We start from the raw sequence: 24,503 nt of genomic DNA, 5'->3' as shown, positions 1-24,503 counted from the left end.
GAAGCTTTCTTTGCCTGCCTTTAAAAAGAGGTGATCTCAGACTTCCTTGGTGTACTACAAGTGGATAGGAATCCACTTGCTAATGCAGGGGACACGGTTCGATCCCTAGTCCAGGAAGATTCCACGTGCTGCGGAGCAATTAGGCCTGTGTGTCACAACTACTGAGCCCACGCTCTAGAACCCAGGAGCGACTGTTGAGCCCACGTGCTGCAGCTACTGAAGCCCCTGCACCTAGAGGATATGCTCCGCAACAAGAGAGGCCACAAGATAAGAAGCCAGCGCACTGCAGCTAGAGAAAGGCTGCACAGCATCGAAGACCTAGGGCCACCAAAAAAAGAGTGGATCCCGTGTCTCTTTGCTTCCACCTGTACCTTATATTTAAGCCAATTGTTCCTTTTATCAAACTATATGCATTTACTCATTTGTACCTTACATGGATTGCACTCTTGATAAGCAAACAAACACATCAGAGCTGGCGCTATACCTGGGTTATTTTGAGTCTCCCCAGTGCTGGTATTGGTAATTCGTAGGTAAAATGAATGGTGGGTGGTACGTGTAGCAGGATACATGTAGCAGGTACAGATCAGAGGAAGCAAGCAGTAAGTCCTGCCTATATCCCCACTGGTGTTGACGCTGTCTCAGGCTTTAGGCCTTAGATATCCCTCTTAAAAGTGCCAGGATCTATAATTCCCTCAGCTGCCACTGGTTCACTTCAAGGCCTTAGGCAAGTCCTCTCTCCATTCTTGGCACAGTTACTTCATTATGCGAAGAGAAGTAGTTAGTCTAGTTCAGGTAAGTAAGTAGGTTTTATCTCATGTGCCAGATGTCAATCAATGATTAGTGACTGGAGTATTGTATAGAGAGATTTTGAAACCGAATCCAGGTACCAGAGATAAGTGATTGTCCATCCATGTGTCATATGTTTTTTGTGTTTTTTACTCCTGAGTTAGATAATATACTCCACAACCACTTTCTTTTGCTTAGTCCTAAAGAAATGCCCAGAATTAATGAGCATATCAATTACGGTATCATGCTTTTCTCATAATTATGAGATATAATTATGCCTTTGTACATGGAAGTTACCCAATAAAAAAGAGTTACTCTACCAGAAACTTCTCCACTCCTGTATGAATAGATTAAATTCAGGTCAAAGAGGACCCTTCCATAAAGAAAAGAAGCAAAAAACTCCAGACCCTGGTGTCAGCATGCTTAGCTACTTACAACCTGTGTAATTCTGAGTGAATCACACAGCCTGTCTCATTGCCCTCAAACTTTAGCTGCTGCTTCTGCAAAATGGGGTACTAATATTTACAATCACAAGATGGTAGTTAGGATTTAGCTAATTATAAAATGAACAGTACCTTGCATAGTAAAGGACTTTGCATGAGGGAGACCCTCAACACTCATCTTCGAAATAAATGCAGAGAGTTCTGGACTGTAAATGCCTTTGGGGGGTAGAGATTACATCTTATTTGTCTCTTTATACCTAGTTCTTAACACAAAAAATGTTTATGAAACATTTACTGGTTTGCTGGAAGTCAACAGAAATGAAATTAGATAATTTTTTAGATTCCTCTCAGTATTAAGCACAGAACATGGCACATGGGCAGGCTTCCCTGGTGGCTCAGAGGTTAAAGCGTCTGCCTGCAATGCGGGAGACCTGGGTTCGATCCCTGGGTCGGGAAGATCCCCTGGAGAAGGAAATGGCAACCCACTCCAGTATTCTTGCTTGGGGAATCCCATGGATGGAGGAGCCTGGTGGGCTATAGTCCACGGGGTCTCAAAGAGTTGGACACAACTGAGCGACTTCACTATGGCACGTGGGCTGTGCTCATAAATACTTCTAAAACATAGTTTTTTGGCAACCTAATTTTAGAACTGGGTATGTTAATGGAAAAGTATAATTCTCCAGAAGGACACAAAGGAAGGGCCAAACATACATTTATCACTGGTAGTGTCTCAGAAAAGCTGTCACTTCCACATCTTTCTCAGAGGGAAGACAGAAGATCTGATAAATCCATAATGCTCCTTCTTCATTTACAGAGAGAAAAAAGATTTTAACTTTCTGTTGTGAACCCAGGAGACACTTGGAAGTCACATCCCATCTTGCCTGGGCCAAGCCAATGTTGTCCCTGCAGGGCAGTGTGAAGTCTGCTGCTCTCCTTATCCATCCTGTTAGCCTCCTTTCTAAGTCCCCTTCCTGTCCCAGCAATACTGAATGGATCACAACCATTTCAAATATCTGCATGATTATCTTATTGCCCTAAACAACATTTTTGCCACTGGCCCCTATAACTGTTCTCCTTTAGGTGAGTCCTGAAGAATTTCACAGCCTTAATGAGTACATCAATTATTGTTCATGGAAGAGCTGATGTCTTCTTAAAGGTTATGTGAAGGTTGATTGCTATCTCTGTGCTTATATCCAGCAAATCTATCCTAGCCTTATGAATGTATCTGACCTTTTTATAGGTACAGGGGAAAAAATAACAGAACAAAAGTTAATTTAGACCTTTATAATACAACATTTTTTTTTTTCTGAAAGAAATGAAAGGGCATTGAAATCGATACCTGTGCAATAATACGCTGATGAATGTTGGGACCCAATTCTCTCATTTTGCTAACTCGAGATTGGGAATTCTGAATAGTTTTCAATCCAACATTCTTTAGGCGCTGTGAAGTCTGCCGTATTGTGTCTACACAATGCTGCTGCACACTCATTATGGGAGTACCAGTGGTCCTGAAAAGGTCAGTTAGTTAGAAATGTCAGCGTTCAATGGAGCCTCGCAGACCTGTGTGCGCACGGATCCAATTAGAGTGGCCAGGCACCACTGCTGTAACCCAGAATCCTAATGAGCAAGTGGAGGAAAAGCGGGGCGGTGTCTTTTTGTCCTTTCTTTCTTCTTATTCAAAAGAAATGGAGATTGCTTTTCAACCACCCTACATGCGGTTGTTTAAACTTTACCAAACACCACTTAGGCTCCTGGTAGCTGGGAGGAGAACCCTGGTTTCTGCAGAAGGTGAGCCGGCCTAGAACAGCCAGATCTTAAAAGGACAGTAATGAAGCAGGCGGGAGCAGGACTTCAGACTTCAGGCTGGTGGGTCACAAGACCTACTCAGATTGACAGCTGATGAAGAGGAAAATGGCCTTATTAAGTTCATTTCTAGGCACCGACTATGTGCTGACTTGTGATTAAAAACTGGCCTTCGTCATCTTTAATAAACCTAAACTACTTGTACAAATGTGTGTCAGGACTGCATAAAAATTTGGATATCTATATTGGGTGACATTTCCTGAATTCTCTTCTACCAGTGCTTTCTTTCTAATCACAAAATGATAATTTGGAAAAGTCTACTGATCATGAAGTTGGATGCAGAAGCAATGTCAAATTGCTATTAAAGTTTCTAAATACTTTCCCTCAATTTCTGTCCTTATCTCATTGTGACAAACAGTTGGCACGCCAGCACCAGTCTGTGGATGGCACTGCTTTGGGTATTTCTCATTTGCTACTTCTTACCTGACATTCCTCACCTTCACTGGCCCTCATTATTCTGGACTGACAGGCATACTGGACTCTCTTTCCTGGTTAAATCACTGCATGGTTCTTTAAAATGCTTTTTGATATTTTTCTTTTGATACCACAGCTCTGCCCTAGGGTTAGAACATTCTCCCAGCAGCCCCTGTCTGGAGTTCAGTGAACTAGCCAGCCCAAAACCACAAACAAAACCCTGGGCAATTTTGTTATAAGTGATCCAGGGACCATGCTTTGAGAACAAATGAAGGATTTTTACAGGGAACCATGTAGGTGGCTTTCTAAGCTCAGCAGGCAGTGATGGCCTGCTTGGTTCTAGGTCCCAGACTCTATAGCAGCCCATTCATTCAACTGAGGCGGCTTAGCCCTCCTGAAGCCTGCCAGATCCCAGAATCATCTGGCTTTGCGGTTCAGTAAGGGCAGGGACAGACTTCCCAGGTGGTGCTAGTGGTAAAGAACTCGCCTACCCACACAGGACACAAAAGAGATGGGGTTTTGATCTCCGGGTCAGAAAGATCCCTGGAGGAAGGCGTGGCAACCCACACCATTATTCTTGCCTGGAGAATCCCACGGACAGAGGAGCCTGGAGAGTTACAGTCCATAGCGTCTTAAAGAGTCGTACACGACTCTTTAAGTGACAGAGCACACATGCACTCAAGGACAGGCACAGTGGATTTAAGAAGTGTTGGATTACTAAATTAGCTTGTTATACACAGGGGGTGGGGTTTGGTGTCTGATTTTGCTCTAATCTTTCTGCTTAATTTTCTGTGTGAACACAGGAAATTTTAACTTTTATCTCAGGCTTCATAACTGTTTCTTATCCTAATACCTATTTTTGCAGTAAAATGTTCTTCTCTCATTTGGTTTTCCTTTTAATATCTCTGCACACACTCTGGATGAACCAGCACTTGTGACTGGCTGAGAAGACAGAAGTCCACTGGATGTTAGTCAGAAAACCTGAGTTTAAGCTCTGAGTTTTCCAACTAGAAGCTTTTGTGAACTTCAGTTCAGTTCAGTTCAGTTGCTCAGTCGAGTCCGACTCTTTGCGACCCCATGAATCGCAGCATGCCAGGCCTCCCTGTCCATCACCAACTCCAGGAGTTCACTCAGACTCATGGCCATTGAGTCAGTGATGCCATCCAGCCATCTTATCCTCTGTCGTCCCCTTCTCCTCTTGCCCCTAATCCCTCCCAGCATCAGAGTCTTTTCCAATGAGTCAACTCTTCGCATGAGGTGGCCAAAGTACTGGAGTTTCAGCTTTAGCATCATTCCTTCCAAAGAAATCCCAGGGCTGATCTCCTTCAGAATGGACTGGTTGGATCTCCTTGCAGTCCAAGGGACTCTCAAGAGTCTTCTCCAACACCACAGTTCAAGAGCATAAATTCTTTGGCACTCAGCCTTCTTCACAGTCCAACTCTCACATCCATATATGACCACAGGAAAAACCATAGCCTTGACTAGATGGACCTTTGTTGGCAAAGTAATGTCTCTGCTTTTGAATATGCTATCTAGGTTGGACATAACTTTCCTTCCAAGGAGTAAGCATCTTTTAATTTCATGGTTGCAGTCACCATCTGCAGTAATTTTGTGAACTTAGACAAATTTTATCATTTCCCTAAGATAAAGATGCCAACCTCATAGCATTGTTGTGTTATTTAAACAAAGTATTTGACTTTGCCATTGTAATGTGCTATATCAAAGCCAGTCATGGCCATTATTGCCACTCACTCTCATTATCCCCTCCAGTAAAGAGAAGGTGGTTAGGTTGCCCCTCCTTTGAACCTTCATGGAGGAAGGAAAGAAAGATCCAGGGATTTGGAGTGAAAAAAGGAGAGAGAGAGTCAGTATAGAAAACAGTGGGAATACCATGAACATGTTCCTGAGACAGCCCCTGTCAGTTAACCCTAGGGTATAAAACATGGGCAGAGGCCAGAGCGTGAGGAGATGTATTCATGAGGTCCTGGTCTCTAAGACAGTGTAGTGAAGTGATACTAGAGGCTTCCAATGTACATTTTAAGGCTGGAACTGAGCCCACCTCACAAATTGAATTACACTAGATGTGGAAAATTCAAGTTTTGTTTCCCCTGAAAGCAGCTGAAAACCACCAATTCTCCTTTCATCATTGCAATTAAACTCTTCTCTAACAAACCAGTCTTCCAATAATCTTTACCAGAAGGGATTTGTGCAGGTCATCCAGCCATCCATCCAAGAATGGAACTCATCTGAGCTGGGCTGATTTCCCTCTCCCCCTGCCGTTTTTTGTTTGTTTGTTTCTAGAGAGAAGTAAATGGCAACCCACTCCAGTGTTCTTGCCTGGAGAATCCCAGGGACCGGGCAGCCTGGTGGGCTGCCGTCTATGGGGTCGCACAGAGTCGGACACGACTGAAGCGACTTAGCAGCAGCAGAGAGAAGTATATCAGGTTTATAAGACAGTGGTTCAGCCATCATCTGGAAGTAAGGAAATTGTACCCAGTGCCAAAGACAGACCTTTCCAGCATTTCAGAGACTAACCTAATAGTGTTATTTGCTTAGTTGTGTCCTACTCTTTGCAACCTCATGGACTCTAGCCCTCCAGGCCCTCTGTCCATGGAATTCTCCAGGTAAGAATACTGGAGTGGGTTGCCATTGCCTTCTCCAGGGGATCTTGTAGACTCAGGAACTGAACATGTATCTCCTGTATTGCAAGCAGATTCTTTACTGTCTGAGCCACCAAGGAAGCCCAACCTAATAAATTGGTGCCAAATAAGTTAGAAAAACAAGTAAGTTATCTGCACTGACCATCCTCGAAGAAGGACTTTATTTATGCCAGATATATTACTTCAACTAATGCAACAACCCTTTGAAGTCAGTATTAGCAGCCCATCTTAGAATGAAAGAGCTGAAGCTCTCTGAGGTTGCATTTTGTCTAAAATCATTAAAGAGTAAATGGTATGGATAAGATTTGAACCCTGGTTCAGCTAATCCTAAAGTTTTCATTGAATACTACGTAGAATTTCTTTCCTTTTCTTTCCCTCTCCCTCTGTTTCTCTTTATTTTTACTCTCTCTCTCTCTTTTTTTTTTGGTCATAGTGACACTTTATTTTTCTGTTCCAGTAGTGCTGAGTAAGCACTGGCAATGGTGAGTTAGTAAATCCCACATTCTTGAAGTCTGTCCTCATCATTGTCCGTGATAATATTTTAGACCAAGAGGATGAAAGATATGCACCACCCTCTATGACATGCCACTGTGTCCCTAGTCTCTAGGAATTTCAGGTACACACACTTGAACCACAGCTGGCCTCTACTCAGTGGCAGTCCAACACCCATTTACCAAAAGTGCAAAACGTTTTGATATAAATTGGGAATTAGACAATGGGGCACACAACCTTCTTTTCCTAAATGAGAGATCTTATTTTTCTTAGTCCAGTGAACCAAAATATTTCTCACTTTTGAGACCAAGGCAAAGCCCCTTAAAGTTCTGATCAATGTTAGTACAGAAAGATACAGATGGACAAATGTAGCTGTTTGTTTATGAAAGATATAGAAGCTAGACAATTCTTAATACTTTTCTCAGAAACCCCTGCCAATTTCAAAAGGCCAGGCCATTGCTCATATATCCTGGGACGAAGGGGAGAATCCTTGGAGGAATGAAAAAGGCAAGTCTGGGTCTGAAAGGAGCCAATGATATAGTATTGATAATTATAATCATCATTATTAGCATTTTAGTAGTTGGTCTCCAAGATGGGCTCTGACTGATTCTCAGGTTTTCCTAGTATTCAAGTCCTTGTATAGTCTCTTTCCATAATGAAAAGACTGAATTGTATCATTAATAGATTATTATTAGAATGACAAGGTATGACTTCCTAGATTCTTATAAAAAACACTTCAGCTTCTACCTTCTGTCCCTTTGATTAGTCACTCTAAAGGAAGTCAGTTGTCATATTGTGAGGATACTCAAGCAGCCCTATCGAAAAACCTATGTGGCAAAGAACAGAAGCCTTTTGGCAAAAGATAGCAGAAAATGGCCATCCAGGTGAATTAGTTATCTTGAAAGATGATCTTCCAGCCCTACTCAAGCCTTCAGATAACTGCAGCTTTGGCTGACATCTTAGTTGCGACCTTATGAGAGATCCTGAGCCAAAACTACATATCTGAGCTGCTCCTAGATTCATTATCCACACAAACAATGTGAAATAACAAACATTGATTATTGCTTGAAACTGCTAAGCTTTGGCATAGTTGGTCACAAAACAATGCAATCCCAATAGTAGTTATTTATTTAAAATCTACAGGTCATGCAATTTACTATTCTAACCACTTTACATATATCATATCTAATCTTCACAAAATTCTAACAAGTGTTATTATCATCCTGTGCTTTTATAGATGGTAAAAATGAAAGCAAAGCACAAGAGAGCTAATAGAACTTCCCAAGGTCAAACTGTAAGTGGAAGATGTAGGATATGAACACGTCATGTGTGTATGCACTACAAATCTCTCGCTCTTCTATTTCTCCCCTGCTGTCCCCTGCTGTTGAACACATGTACAATAAATAAGTAGATAAATAAATGAATTAAGAGTGCAGAGAACATATGCCTGCTTTTGTGTTCACTTGGAGCATATTAAGATACTTCTTACTATGAACAATTATATGTCACCAAATTAGACAAGCTAGAAAAAAGAGAAATACAATCCTAGAAGCATACAACCTACCAAGAATGAATCAGGAAGAAACAGAACATCTAAACAGACTAATAGTGACTATGGAGTTTGAAGTAGTAATATCAAACTTCCTAACAAAGAACAGCCAGGACCAGATTTTTTCACTGATGAGTTCAACCAAACATTTAAAGATGAATTAATGCCAATCTTTCTCAAGTTCTTCCAAGAAACTAAAGAGGATGGAACATTGGAACACTCCATAGCTCATTTTATGAAGTCAGCATTACCCTGATATCTAGCTAGATGAGGACATTACAAGTAAAGAAAACTATAGGTCAACCTCCTCAATGAATATAAATGCAAAAATTCTCAACAAAAAACTAGCAAACAAAATTCAACAGCATGTTAAAAAGGATCATACATGGGATTTATTTCTGGTGTGTAACGATGGTTCAACATGTGATTCAATAAATGATACACACCATTAATAAAATGAAAGATAAAAATCTTATGATGCTCTCAATAGATGCACCCATATTTAGTGGAACACTAAGTCACAAAGTAGTTACACAATTTTCCTAAGGGCATGGAGCCAAGAAATGAGAGAATCAAGATTGGAAGTCAGGTCTACTTGGTTCCCATACTTTACTGTTGAAAGATTGACTCCCAGATAAGGCTGGCATCCAGCTCTATGTCAGTTAAGCTTAGGTCCTGTTCTCTGGCTGCTATCCCAGGACCTGGTGCCTGGTCTCAACACTCCTAGATACTTGTATGGGTCTAGCTTTAACCAGGAAGGCCCTCCCTGGGTCCAAGGAACAGCCTCCATTTGATGATGAGTCCTGTCTCTGCCCAGAGATTCTAGATGTGAAACCGCTGTTGGGTCTATAATTTTCAATAGAAGCGCTGCGAAAGAATAGATAAATGTTTGCTCTACTCTCAGACCTTGTAATTCACACAGTTGGTCTTGGGCCATTTCCAGGTAATGGTGGTGGTCTAGTTGTAAGTTGTGTTCAACTCTTGAGACCCCATGGACTGTAGCCCACCATGCTCCTCTGTCCATGGGATTTCCCCGGCGAGAATACTGGGGTGGGTTGCCGTTTCCTTCTCCCGACCCTAGGATTGAACCAGAGTCTCTTGCATTTCCTGCATTTGGCAGGTGGATTTTTTTACCAACTGAGCCACCAGGGAATGTCAGGCCTCAATTTATCCACCATGAATGATTTTTATAACTCAACTCTCAGCCAATTAGCACAGTAGCTTTCCCTGTACACAGATACTTGTTTAAAGATGAAGTCATAATGACCCAATCATAGAATGAAGCAACAGAGATTCTGTTGGGACTTTTGGATGAGCGTCTCTTGCTTTTTCCTATTTGACTGGAATTTGGGACAATGTACATTCTGCCATCCTGAGACAATATGTGGCCTGGAAATGCAGTTAAGAGCAAATTGAGTTAAGAGAAGAAGAAAAACAAGCTGGGTCGCAGGAGCTCTATATCAAGATTCACAGGAAGGCAGATTTATTTCTGGATTACCTATGAACTAATGAATTACTTATTTTTGCCTAAGGCAATTTAGGTTGTGTTTAAAGATTCCTATTTATATAATTCCTAATTTCCCCTTTTGTGTACTGCATTTCTGTTCCTCTTGGCCTGCATTCAGTCTGATGGCCAAGGTCTTGCTAGCTCCTTCTTTACCTGACCAACCTCATGCTGATTAGCTATGGCATTTTGGATACCATGCCTCCAAATCCCCTTCTCAGAGCACAGTCCACCCACCTGGATACTTCAAGATGGGGCCCTTGATCCCTTCTCATTAACCTCCTCACCTGAGTCCTGGGATACGGCATCCTATAAAGATTTCCCAGGAGAAATATTCTAGGAACATAGTAATTAGTTTGTCTCCAGGCGACTATGAGAACAAACACGTTTCTCTCTGCCTTTAAATGTTTTTCAGATTTTAAAATTTGTTTACTTAGATTTAATAAATCTTCTGAGTAACACCCGATGCTGTGGTTTTTCATTGTTGACAAGAATGATGTAGGTTGGTGGATGGAAGTGGGAATGTAAATTGATACAACCTTTCTGGAAAATGAGTTGGCAGTAAGACTTAATAATTCCTTAAACATATTAATGCTCTTTGGCCCAGCAATTCTACTTTTAAAATGGCCAAAAATAAAACTTATGCAAAAGAAGTAAAAGTTTTTTTCACAAATAATTTTATGGTAGAGTCATTTATAAGAGAAAAACATCTGGATATAGCACACACGTACAACAGTAAGACATGTATTTTTGTAAGCCAGGCTACATATAAAAGATGGAAGAGTCTAGAGCTTTTAAAAATAAGTATGCCTTTAAAATGCTCATAAAATGTTCATGGATCTAAGTAATTCCATCCCTAGTAATTTATCTTGAGACAATAACCTAAAATGTAGGCACAAATATATACACAAAGGTTGATAAATTATTCATAAGATGGAAAAATAAAATCAAGTTAAATATACAACATCATTGGCATGGGAAAATATTTCTGTTGTAATAGTAAGTGAAAAATCAGGATAAAATTTTATATTCTGTATGATCTCAACCATGTAAAACAAAATTAAACATGCATAGGAAAAAGGCAAAGAAGTAAATGTGTTAAAATATTAAACAGTGATTGCCTCTGGGAGATAACTTATCTGTGTTTTTCAAAATTTGCACCATGGGCATGTGCCATCTTTTAATAGAGAAAGTTATTATAAAAAGATGGTAAGTATGTAAACTACATAGCGACATGAAGATTGTTTATGAAATAATGTTAAGTGAAAAAAGATGTACATAAAAACTTACTGTGATTGCAATTATGTAAATATGTTTCTGCATATAGACAAGAACTGAAAAGGAAAATGTATAAATAGAATTAGGTTCTGTATTGTGCTCAGGCGGAGAAGGCAATGGCACCCTACTCCAGTACTCTTGCTTGGAAAATCCCATGGACAGAGGAGCCTGATAGGCTGCAATAAATGGGGTTGCTAAGAGTTGGACACGACTGAGCGACTTCACTTTCACTTTTCACTTTCATGCATTGGAGAAGGAAATAGCAACCCACTCCAGTGTTCTTGCCTGGAGAATCCCAGGGACGGGGGAGCCTGGTGGGCTGCTGTCTATGGGGTCGCACAGAGTCGGACACGACTGAAGTGACTTTGCATTGTGCTTAGGCTGTGGGACTAGGAACAATTTATTTATCTCCTTTAAAGATCTCTTTAAAGTTGTTTTAATGATGTACATGCAGTTTTTGAACCATCCTCCCAGTGCATATCCACTGTGCTGCTAACTGCTGGCTGTGAGGTCAGGAGTTCCCTGACTCGGCTTCTCTCCTGGTCATGGCCACCCTGGACTGGCTCCAGAGGCTATGCTAGCTCTGAAGATGGCCGTGAAGCAGGAATAATGGCTAGTTTGGGCTCTCTTGTTCCTATAGTCTTCAGAGTGGCTACATTTACATCATGGGGGACTTTCATTGGAGATAAAGTCCAAAGTTGTTATGTAATGATCAGCAGGTTTAGTCTATCACCATATAACCTAGGTATTGTTTTAACAAGGTTAAGAGGTGATAAAAATATTTTTTGTGCATATTTGCAATCAGAAACCATTCTAGTTGTGATTTTTTCTGGAGGTTTCTGCAATATTTTAGGAAATCAATTGTCTTTTCAAGATGTAGCCTCGTTAGTGGAAAAGACCCATGCCTGTGATGTCTCCGACATTTCACACTTTCCTTATCAACAGCAAAGTAGGTCAGCTTTAATTCTGTCTGAGAAAGAAGATTCTGTGGGCCAATATCACACAGAAAGTAGTATTCTTATGTAGCAATAGAAAAAGCAACAGTCTGATACAGAATCAGAGCAAACTGGATTTGAATTCTGACTCTGCTGCCAAGTCGCTTCAGTCGTGTCCGACTCTGGGCAACCCCATAGACGGCAGCCCACCAGACGGCTCCCCCGTCCCTGGGATTCTCCAGGCAAGAACCCTGACTCTAGCATTTACTTATTAACTGCATTTATGTGGGCAATTTTAATTGTGTAGCACCTTCATTTCTCATCAGCAAATCAGGAAAGACTATGCCTGTTTAATGGGACAGTGAGGGAAATTGTGTGAAAAATATGTGAAGTGTCAGTTCTGACACTGAATGCTGATGTTTAGATACTTCCTAAATCTGTCCTTTTAGTCTATACTGTCAAAAAGTTAATGAGCATTTGACAAGGTGCCAAGATAAATCAATAAGAGAAAGAACAGTTTTTCCAGCAAATGGTGCTAGCAAACCTGGACAACCACACGCAAATAGACCAATTGGAGTCCTATCTCATATCATACAAAAATTAGCTCATAGGAGTATATCATTGTGACATTAGGCGATGTTTTCTTGGAAATGATACCAAAAGTATAAGCAATAAAGTAGATAAATTGAACTTCATCAAAATAAAAAATTTTTTTGGTTTATTTTAAATGCCATCAAGCAAATGAAAAGAACCCATGGAACAGGAAAACATATTTTAAAATTACGTATCTGACAAAAGACCTTGTACTCAGAATAGTATTTAAAAACTTTTACAACTCAATGATAAAAAGACAAATGTAACCTAATTGATATCAGGAGGGGGAAATAACTTGCTAACATTTTTCCAAAAAAGATACACAAGTGGCAAATAAGCACATTAAAACATATTCAACGTCATAAGTCACTGGGAAAATGCAAACCAAAACTATTACGTGATACTGCTTCATACCCACTAGGATGACTATAAATTAAAAGATCGATAATAACAAGTGTTAGAGAGGATGGGGAGAAATCGGAAGCACCCTATGTTGCTGATGAGAATGTAAATGACACAGCTAATTTAGAAAACACTTTTGCAGTTTCTCAAAATGTTTACCTTGACGCTTACCAAATGATCCAGCCATTCATTTCCTAGATGTATGTCCAAGAGAACTCAAAACATGGTTTTTACTTGTTCACAAATGTTTATGGCAACATTATCCACAATGGCCAAGAAATGTAGACAACTGAAATGTTCATCAATAGATGAATGGATAAACAAATTATGATACATCAATTCAATGGAATATTATTTGGCAATAAAAAGGAGTGAAGTACTGATACATGCTAGAGTATGGATGGACCTTGAAAACATGTTAAGTAAAAAAAGAATCCGGTCACAAAAGGCCACATACTGTACAATTTCATTTATATGAGATATCTAGAATAGGCAAATCCATAGAGATAAAAAGTAAATTAGTGGTTGCTGGGCCTAGGGGAAGGCAAAAATGGGGGATGACTGTTAATGGGTACAGAATTTCTTTCTGGAGTAATAATAATGTTCTGGAATTAGTGGTGATTGTACAATTCTGTAAATGTACTGAAAACCACTACATGGTACACTTTATGTAATGTAAATGGTGCACTTTAAAGGATGGATTTTATGGATGTGAATTATAATCTCAGTAAAGCTGTTATTTTTATTTAAAGCTATGATCAGGACTTTGATGGTGGGAACATAAAAATCTTTCTAGAAGTGTAAAAAGGTATATTCACCATTGCCAAATATTCTAGCTTTTCTCACTGCAGTGCCCTTTCGTGTAGGAAGAGTCAATATCTCTACCCTGTTGAATTAGAAGTTGTCATATGAGTTGCTTTGACCAAGGAAAATTGGGCAAGAGTGATCCTTTCTAAAAATTTTTAAGAGAAGGTACATGATTCGCTCGCTCTCCCTTTCCCTCTGCCATGATGACCCAATGGCAGGGGCTGTCAGTACTTTCCTGCAATCCCACATATTCTCCTGGCACTTATTATTTCTGCACATACTGAATACTTTCCAATTGCTGACATCTGCAAATTTCTCTTGAGGACTTTCTCTGGCCACTGGAATCTGCTGTGTCCACATATCAAGCAGATTAGAAGTGTCAGGAAATTAACACCCCCACCCTCACTCCCACGCCTGTGCCCTTCAGGAATATCTCTGAGGCTTATTTTCTACTGACTTCCAGGGTTCTCCTGAAGGATTAAATTCCAGTTACCAACAGTTGTAGCTTGCTTGATAATGAATCTTTCTTAACTTTTTTTTTCCTTTTCCCAAATCTTACTTCATCTCTCAACAAGGTCTCTGGGATCACCTCCTAAATAAACTATTGAAATGAAAATCTTTGTCTCAAGTTTGACTTCTTAGGGAACCCAAACTGAGACACAGCAGTGTTCCAAATAGAGGATGCTTGGCCAGCTGGATGCCAGAGTGAAGATGATGCAGAGCAGAACTTATGCCAGCCCATGAGAGACACGTATCAAAAGTAAAAAACACAGCGATGCTTTTTAAGTCTCTGTAATTTTGACATCATTGTTACTTCAATGTAATGTAGACTGTCATGACTAGTAAACTACGTATACCTTTTCTTAGTAATTCTCATTCTAGGAATTTTCCCTAAAGAAACAATTAAAGATGTGCACAAACATATTTATACAAGAATGTTCACTGTGGTGTTATTTATAACTAAATCATCAGGGATAATTTAATATGCAATAATTTTAGAAGGCAATGGCAACCCACTCAAGTGTTCTTGCCTGGGAAAATCCCACAGGCAGAGGAGCCTGGTAGGCTGCAGTCCTTGGGGTTGCAAAGGAGTGGGACATGACTTAGAGACTATACCAAACCAATATATAACAAGAGATAAATTTAAAATAGAATGTGTTTCAGCTATATAAAAGTCTCTCTTTGAGAATATTTAATAATATTGAAAAATGTTCACATTATATTCAAATGTAGCAGTTTATATAGATCATTATAAATTTAAAAAACTACATATATATTTGTATGCTGCTGCTAAGTCACTTCAGTTGTGTCCGACTCTGTGCGACCCCATAGACGGAAGCCCACCAGGCTCCCCCTTCCCTGAGATTCTCCAGGCAAGAACACTGGAGTGGGTTGCCATTTCCTTCTCCAATGCTGAAAAGTGAAAAGTGAAAGTGAAGTCGCTCAGTCGTGTCCGACTCTTCGAGACCCCATGGACTGCAGCCTACCAGGCTCCTCCACCCATGGGATTTTCCAGGCAAGAGTACTGGAGTGGGGTGCCATTGCCTTCTCTGATATATTTGTATATTTTTACCACCAGATTGATAAAAGAGACTGCTACTTTTTGCATGTTTATATATATGTGTATATATATATATGTGTGTATACACATATATATATATACATGCAAAAAGTAGCAGTCTCTTTTATCAATCTGGTGGTAAAAATTTCACCTGGATAGGAGAAAAATATTTTCTCATATTGCCTCCCTTCTATTGAAGAGGTTATAATAGAATAAACCTTCAAAAAGTAAGGAAAAAACTATAGTTGGTCTTCTGGGCCAAATGAGTAAATAAGTTCATGCTGCAATAAACCCATTCATTCCCATTAAATGGTAATTTTGAATAATACATGAAAAAAGAAATGAAAATATATAGCTGGGCTCCATTGCAAGAGACATATCTCCATGAAACTGAAAAGCACAAATGCAAAATGCTATACATGCTCCTGAGGCTACTTGCTTATTGAGATCTGGATCTAGAAGCAGGCAGTAGCTGCTGAAATTTGGACTCCTGTGAGACTCATTAAAGTGTTCTATAGGAGATGAGGACCAGAGATAAGGTCTTCGGCTTAGAACAAGGACCACGGGTGGGGCTTCCCAGTTATGGAAGGAGCCTAGAAAAATAAAAGCCTGGTGCAGATTCTGGGAGATAGCCCCTATGTGCTATATAGGCCTAGAGAAGTGAGGGATATAGACATAGCAATCGGAAGCAATGCCAAGCTATCCTGCTGACTTTTTGTCACTGGATCTGACATATCCCCAATATCTGTAAGGTTCTGTACTGAAATTATGGATAGAGTCAACTGTAAAAACCAACATATAGGGATATGTGAGCATAGTGGGAGATTTTTTTTTGGGGGGGTCAGGGATGGGAACAAAGAGTAACAGAAAACTTCCTTCTCAAAGTGATATTACAAATTAAAATTTCAAAATGCATGAAGAAATTAAATGCTAAAAGCGATACTAAACAAAATCAACAGTTATAACTTGAATTCACTCCAGATGAAACTTATTTTATAAAACAGTCAAAGCTTTTAAAATAAGCATATTGAGGATGTTTGAAGAAACAAATGAAGACAGAATAAGAAATTATGAAACAGAATAGGCAGAAATAAAATGAGAGCAGGTGGATATGAACAAAATTAGAAATCTCAAAATTAAAAATAGATAGTCATTGAAATATTGAAAAAGACAGGAAAAAATCTAGACTAGATATGGTCAAAAAGTGAATATGAATTCAAGTTACTTTTGGGTAACTCAGAATCAGTGCATTAAAATAAAATTATAAAAAATTATGAAAAGTCAGTAAAGAACCATGGAGGGCAACTTGAGAAAATCCAACATTCATCTAAAGAAATTATTAAAGAAGAGGATTGAAGGGAAAGCAACATTTGAAGGGGTAATTTGCTGATAATTTCTCGAAATTAAAGAAAGACATTGATTCTCAGGCAGAAAGTGTACTCAGACTACCAAGAAGGGTAAATAGAAATAAATTCACATCTAGACTTATTAAAATGAAAAAGTAGAGCATGAAGATCAAAAGGAAAATTTTTTTAGCCTACCCAATAAAAGATAAGTTACTGCAAACAAATAATGGCAGACTTCTCACTAGCAACTATGGATGTCAGGAAAAAAAGAAAAAAAATCCTCAAAGTACAAAGGGAAATCTTCCTCAAGCTATAATTTATACCTAGCCAAACTATTATTCCAAAGAGAAGTCAAAATAAGGACAAATACAGATCCAGATAGCTTCCCATGGACTCTCACTAAAATAGCTATTAAAGGATCCACTTTAGTAAGGTAACAGGAAAATCTTGAGATGTAATTAATAGGAGAACACAAAAATTTATAAGCTGTGTGGGAAAAGTCAAATGGGTCTTCATCATCATCATTGCTTTTCTTTTTTGAAAAAGTTTAACTTTTAAAAGTCTAAGCAATAATAACTAGGTGGTGACAGGGCAGTATTTAATAGGTAGTTAAAGCATGCTAAGGCTTTTTTTGTGGCTGAATGACTTTAGATATTTTGAATAACTTCAGACTTTGTAAAAAAAAAAAAAAAAAAAGGATAGTTAAGTATATTTCCAAAAGGTAAACAGTTAAGGTTAGAAACAAAATCTGTAGCATTAAAATCTAGAGATGGGGTAAAAAATAGGTAATATATAAAACATAATGTATTCTGGTGGTTCAGATGGTAAAGAATCTGCCTGCAATGCAGGAGACCCCAGTTTGATCCCTGGGTTGGGAAGATCTCCTGGAGAAGAAATTGCCAACCTACTTCAGTATTCTTGCCTGAAGTATTTAATGAACAGAAGAGCCTGGCAGCCTACAGTCCATGGGATTGCAAATAGACAGACATGACTGATAGACTAACATTTTTCACTTTCAGTCCAAATTAAGGCAAGGCAAAAGAAAAAAGAAAATAAATGATAAACAGAAAGCACAAATATAGCAGTAGAAATATGTCCAAATATATTTGTACTTATAATAAATGTAAACAGATTAAATTCACCTGTCATAAGGCATGGGTTATTAGATTTTATTAAAAAGAAAAGATAATTGTATTTTCAAAAGATAAACATAAATAGGACAAGGTAAATGGTATCAACCTACCAATTATGAGACAATATTAAAATTAAGATTTATTGTAAGCAAGACATGGGGTTAAAGCAGGTTAACAGTGATAAACAAATAGTACAGTACAGAAAGCTCAGAAACAGATTCTGTATACAGGAAAACTGATATTTGACAGATGTGTAACTGCTAATAATTGGAGAAAGGATGAACTAGTTATTACATGGTATTGAGATAATGGGCTATCCATATGTAAATAAGGAATTAAATCCCTAATTCGTATCACACACAATGTTCAGTCATGTAAATGAGATAAATACCCAAATGTGACGTAAAACTTGACAACTTTTAGAATACAGGAGAATATGATATTCAGGTAGGGAAGGATTTCTTAAGTCACAAAAGCAAAGCTCATAAAGCAGTATTCACATATTCAACTATGCTAAAATTAAAAAAGAAACTTCCATAAATCAGAAAACACAAGCCATCATCTTGAAGAAGATATTTGCAATGCATACTAAGCAACAAAGTATCAATATGCAAACTAATAAAGAATTAAAAATCAATAAACAGTAGCAACCCAACAGGAAATGGACAAATGATATGAAAAGTCAGTTCACAGGAGAAACCAAAGTGGCCAATAAACATATGAAAAGATATTCAATCCCACCAGTAATCAGGGAAACACAGATTATAAAAGCAGTGGTGGGCTTCCTTTGTGGTCCAGTGGTTAGGAATCTGCCTTACAATGCAGGAGAAGTGGCTGGGGAACTAAGACCCCACAAGCTTCGGAGCAAATAAGCCTAAGCACCACAGGAGAGGGTCCAAGCACCACAAGGAAAGATCCTACATGATGCAACAAAGATTCTGTGTGCCACAATTAAGACCCCAAGCAGTCAAATAAATAAACAATTAAAACAAATAATATCAATGGGATAACATTTCACATTTATCATGACAACCAGTAAAAATTTATTTATAAGTTTGATGATTTCAAGAGTGGAGGATTCAGAGCAATGGGAACTATTGTACTTTGCTGCTGTTATAGTTTGAAGTATAAATTTGTTCAACTACTTTAGAAAACAACGGGCCACTATATAGTAAATTTGAAGATGCATAGAATCAGTAATTCCTCTCCAAGTTATATGCTCAAGATAAATTCTCATTCTCATGCATAAAATGGCCCTAGTAGCATTGTTTAAAATTGCAAAAAATTGGAAATAATCTAAATCACGATCAATAAAATGAAAAAAAGAAATTGTGACAGAATTATAAGTGAAATTCTATATAGCAGTTAAAAACAATTGAACCAGAGCCACATGTATCTACGTGAATGAATCTTTACAATATAAGGAGAGAAAAATCACAGAATGACATTTATAGTGTGACATCATTTATAGGAATTTGTAAAACAATGCCAGTTAAAGCAGTTATACACTGAATTTATAACAGTGGTTACCTATTGGGTCAAAGGGGAGAGATGCAATCAGCGAGGAATGCAGGGAAGTCTCAACTAGATCTATATTTTTTAAAATAGGGAACTGTGTAGCATAGATGGTACAACGTTGATGTGATAAAACCAAGGTGTTTGGTGGGGGAGGGCAGTAAATGACTCTTCCTTTTATCTCTACTCTTTTCTGTATATTCAAAATTATTCACAATAAATGAAATAGTTTAAAGAAGATAACGTAAATTTTCACGTCTTCCAAATTGCCAGCCAGCATTTCTGAAGGCTACTAGTTGATGACAAGTGGCAGCATCAGACTGCAGTTCTGTGTTGAGAATGGTCTGGTGAGGCGTGCAAACAAGCTAGCGCCTCCCACTGGCAGCCCAGAGAGGTAGCATGCCCCTTGCTAGCCGCGGCGGCTTCTGGTGAAGTGGAGGATGGGGGTGACTTTGAAAGTGAGAGACAGTTACAATAGTGATGCTGACATGGACTAGAGCTGTCTAGATAATACATAGTCTAGTAATCCTTCCTAGCCTTTTGTAGGCATGATACACATGGCTAATATTGGTCTGGCACACTGGAGTAGAGACAGGCTACGCCCTTGGGGGCTCAGTTTCCCCGGGACCTGTGGATCGGTATCTCACAAGTGCATATCTTACAGTACCGCACAGATGTAGCCTACGTACAGTACTGCACACTTGTGTGACACAAAACGCCTTTTGAAAAGATTTGACCCAGAAAATAATCTTTTCTCACCTAAAAGTAGGGAACAGTATAATCCATTACAAATTCGGGCGGTGCTTAACAGTTTGCCCAAAAGGAGTGCACCAAGAGTCACCACTATTCTGCTTGAGTTTATGCCATAGCAATTAAGAACAGAAAGAGCTGGTGCAAAAGAAATGCAGTTAACAAGAGTCTAAAAGTTTCCTTGTCAAGCAACTGAAGACAGATCAAGAACCCTCTCCAACTCATATGTCAGCATCATATCAAGCTGTGACCCGATGAGACTGGGATGTGAAAGCCGGCAAACTAGGTCAGCATATGTGGGGCAGAACAAAGCACAACCACGAAGGAGAGCAGCCAATGAGCCAAGACAAAGACAATCCCTTACCAGCACCTCAGCGGGAAGGGATTGGTATGTCACCCAACAGCCACTGTAGTTAGGTTAGCTCATGATTTGGAATTTCTATAATTATATACATGCTAAACACAGTTCATTCTATGGGTTATATTGTACATTTTCAAACCAGTTAATCTTTGTTCTTCTAAAGTCTCAAGTTTAAGGAGCTCTATTAGGTGGACTATAATAAGCTCACCTGAACTGGGTAGACCCAACTAACATTTGTAATCATTGTTTTACACCTCAGTTACATAGATAGATAACCAGCCTCTGTGCTGAGACAGTACCTGCAAAGGACAATTCCTCAGTCTCCTTGTAAGTGAGCCAACTGACCCTGGATACAGTAACAGGCTGGGTGTAAGGCAGGGATGCCATGGCACAGCTATATTGGTTACTAAAATGCTGAAAAACCTCCATATTTGTTGGTAATTAGCCACTCCTAGAGCGCCCCCACAACCCATGTGACCACTCTGTTACACTAGTCCTTTTCCCAGAACACCGTGTCTCCCTAGTCCAGTAACCAAAGCATTAATGCCCAGCATAGTAGGAAGTCACCAGGGCTGTTAAACATTTTGAACATCACCAATGGATAAAGACGAACCACCATACCCACTCTTGAATGTTTATTGCTGGCACCATCGTCCCTTCGGATTCCAAGAGAGAACAGCATCTCTTGTTGGGCAGTTTTGCCTCAAGGTCCCAAATCAAAATAAAATACCTTCTGATGGACTAAATGCTCAACTTCTCTCCAAGCTAGATGCCAGTCTTGGGGGAAGGAAGAACTTTTTAATCCAAGGGCCACAGCTTTTTTGGAGGACTTGTCCTTCCTAAAGGTGAGTGACAAAGGTCACAGGAGACCAAACCTGATCACTTGCCCAGACTGGCTTTTCTTCATGAGCTGTCTTCCCTTCATTTCATGCCGTTTACAAGGCAGCTTCCCCATTCACCATGATTTTAACATTTCTCGGGAGACTAAGACACTTCCTTAACATTTAGATCCACTGAGGGATCTGGGGAGAACTTGGCCCTGGAATATGCAGCAACATCATAGTATCACCCCGCCATATGCAGAGTCAAGAGAAGGCAGCACAGAGCTGGGGAAGAGAAAAGAAACTGCCTGTGGGGTAGAGGACAGTGGGGAGAAGGATCATTCCTGATGCAGGAATTCTGCTGTTGAATCAGGGAGCCAAAGGAACAGGACACAAATTGCATTGGGATAAGCAACCAGGCATTGCTCTGGGAAACAAGGGAAAAGACAAAGCAGAATGGCCACATCTACTCACCGGGGCTGGTTATCGTCAGGAGATCAAGCTGCCGCTGTTGCTGCAAAGGAAAACACATTGTGAGACAACTGAGTTAAGCCAGAGTCAAACTTGTTGCTTAGGGGTCAGGGTGGACACGCAAGGGGGATGTTCAGACATGCAGAGCAGGGCACGCTGTGGAGAAGGTGATGGGAACATGGTTCCGCAGAGAGGCCGTGCGTCCTAGAGACCAGGAGGGATGGATGGCCTTTCCGGTCAGAGCTGTCAAATTCATCTATACTAAGGGAAAATGATGCCCTGAGAGGAATGTGGCTTACCTATAGCCACAAAGAAAGTCCCTTTCCAGACTCCCAGCCAAGGCTCATCCCTCTGGACCAGGCAGCCTTAGATTTCTCCCTGCTCACACTGGCTATCCTGGTTAAGTGCCTGATATCCTGGCAACCCTCTTTGCCTTGGCCTTAGTCACTGTCAGCCTCCTTTCTAACCATGATACTCCCGAGGGCTGGTTTATTTATTAACTCTGCTCAACAATGCTATGATAGTTTCCGTTACTGATGATGAAACCATTCCTTCTCTAACTGAATCCTCATCTCTTTGTGCCATGCAACATTCATAGAAAATAATATCTGTCAGGTACATTAGGCACTAGATGAAGCCACTTATGATTGGAGGCAACTGGCCCTGACCCTAAGGGCTGAAGTGATCAACATCTCAGTAGGCTTACCCCACCCCCATCACACCACACCTATGGGGAAGCTCAGTCCTGAACTGGATGTCATGGCAAACTGAGGGTGGAGAAGAAGGCATTGGAGGCTGAGGATGGGGCAGTGGTAAGTAACTCTCTTAAAGACTTGTTTTTTTAAAGTTAATTTATTTAAATTGGAGGCTAATTACAATATTGTAGTGGTTTTTGCCATACATTGACATGGATCAGCCATGGGTGTACACGTGTCCCCCATCCTGAACCTCCCTCCCACCTCCCTCCCCATCCCATCCCTTAAGGTCCCAGTGCACCAGCCCTGAGCGCCCTGTCTCATGCATCAAACCTGGACTGGTGATCTATTTCACATATGATAATATACATGTTTCAGTGTTGTTCTCTCAAATCATCCCACCCTCGCCTTCTCCCACAGAGTCCAAAAGTCTGTTCTTTACATCTGTGTCTCTTTTGCTGTCTTGCATATAGAGTCATTGTTACAATCTTTCTAAATTCCATATATATGCGTTAATATACCATATTGGTATTTTTCTTTCTAACTTACTTCACTCTGTATAATAGGCTCCTGTTTCATCCACCTCATTAGAACTGATTCAAATGCATTCTTTTCAATAACTGAATAATACTCCCTTGTGTATATGTACCACAGCTTTCTTATCCATTCTTCTGCCAAAGGACATCTAGGTTGCTTCCATGTCTTAGCTATTGTAAACAGTGCTGCAGGGAACATTGGGGTACACGTGTCTCTTTCAATTCTGGTTTCCTCGGTGTGTATGCCCAGCAGTGGGATTGCTGGGTAGTATGGCAGTTCTAATTCCAGGTTTTTAAGGAATCTCCACACTGTAAGACTTAAGTCAGGATTCCTTAAGCCTCTGTCAACCTCTGACTCTTTCCTACACTTGATTTTCCATTAATAGCAGTTTTCATTAATATGTATTTTTTTTTTCTTAAAAAGGGGTTTTAACAAACTTCACTTTGAGAACCATTGCTTCAGGATACACACTGCAGGAGCTTCTGATTATCTGTTTATCCAGTGGGTCCCTTGGCATATTTCACCACACCTGCATTTCCCTCTTTATCTTGCCTCTCCCCTAGAATGGCTCCCTGAAATTCTGCTTCAGCAGAAAGGAGAAAGCAGCAACATTTTTTGAGTACAAATATAGGCCTGGCAAAGGACCAGGCACAAGACCAGGCACGCTGATGTGTCATTTCTGCTCACACTCTTGGCAAACCTGCAGGGCTCCTACTGTACAACAGAGGGACGTGGGATTCAGATAGGAGAAATTATCTGCCTGAGACCACATCTTCGTTAAATAAGAGAGCCAGAATTCAGTCAGTTCTAATCCTGGCTTGATGGTTCAAAATAAGATACTGCACATGGTAAATCACTCCACATGATGCTGCCAATTAATAGATGCTTAATAAAAAGAGCTATTTTTGTATTGAGGCTTTGTTATTATTATAGATCTCGTGACCCTTGGTTTATAAAAGCTGCCTCATCCCTTTTCATAGAATTATTGATACCAGAGCTTAAAGGTCATCTAGTCTGACCTGTCACTAGGATGGGAATTTCCTCTGCAATGTCCCCACCAGTTGTATAAACAGCTTCTGTTTTATCCCCTTTCCTGATAGGGAACTCATTTCTTAACAATTAAATTAAAAAAAATTCTTTTGGCTACAGAGCATGAGATGTTAGCCTTCCCCGACCAGGGATTGAACCTGTGCCCCTAAATTGCCCCATTTTGAGCAGAGTTAAAAGCTGTTTCCTTATAAAATCATTGTTGCTTTGGCCTGTGACAAGTTTGGAGATCTGAAGAAGATCTGTGTCATCTTCTCTCCTGGTTAAATACTCCCAGTTCTTTCATCCTTGCCTTATAAGACCTGGTCTGAAGTCTCCTGGCCCTTGTGATCCCCTCCTCTTCCATCTACATTTCATCTGTCCTGGTCAGAACCTCTTTAAGGTCTCTCTACCCCTTGCTTTAATGATTGCTCAGGGCCCTAAAAGCAGGTCTGTATCCTTTCAGGGTCTTCTCAATCACACATCCCTGTTTTCCTGCCAGCTCATAACTCATTCCAGTTGACATTTTCAAGCAAACAATGCAACTCCAAGATGTCACT

The 24,503-nt window shown here is 39.9% G+C and overlaps 1 protein-coding gene across 5 annotated transcripts in view; it reads right to left on the bottom strand.

Moving 5' to 3' along the window:
- AGBL4 (AGBL carboxypeptidase 4) overlaps positions 1–24,503 on the bottom strand; it is a 1,471,661-nt gene that overhangs the window by 336,174 nt on the left and 1,110,984 nt on the right. For all 5 annotated transcript variants that reach the window (XM_070786575.1, XM_070786574.1, XM_070786577.1 and 2 more), the window contains one exon: positions 21,689–21,728. In XM_070786575.1, coding sequence (XP_070642676.1) covers positions 21,689–21,728 — 40 coding nt within the window. The remainder of the gene's footprint in view (positions 1–21,688; positions 21,729–24,503) is intronic.

The sequence above is a fragment of the Bos indicus genome, chromosome 3 (assembly GCF_029378745.1).
Source record: "Bos indicus isolate NIAB-ARS_2022 breed Sahiwal x Tharparkar chromosome 3, NIAB-ARS_B.indTharparkar_mat_pri_1.0, whole genome shotgun sequence".
Taxonomy (NCBI): domain Eukaryota; kingdom Metazoa; phylum Chordata; class Mammalia; order Artiodactyla; family Bovidae; genus Bos; species Bos indicus.
This window is presented reverse-complemented; position numbering and strand designations above follow the sequence as displayed.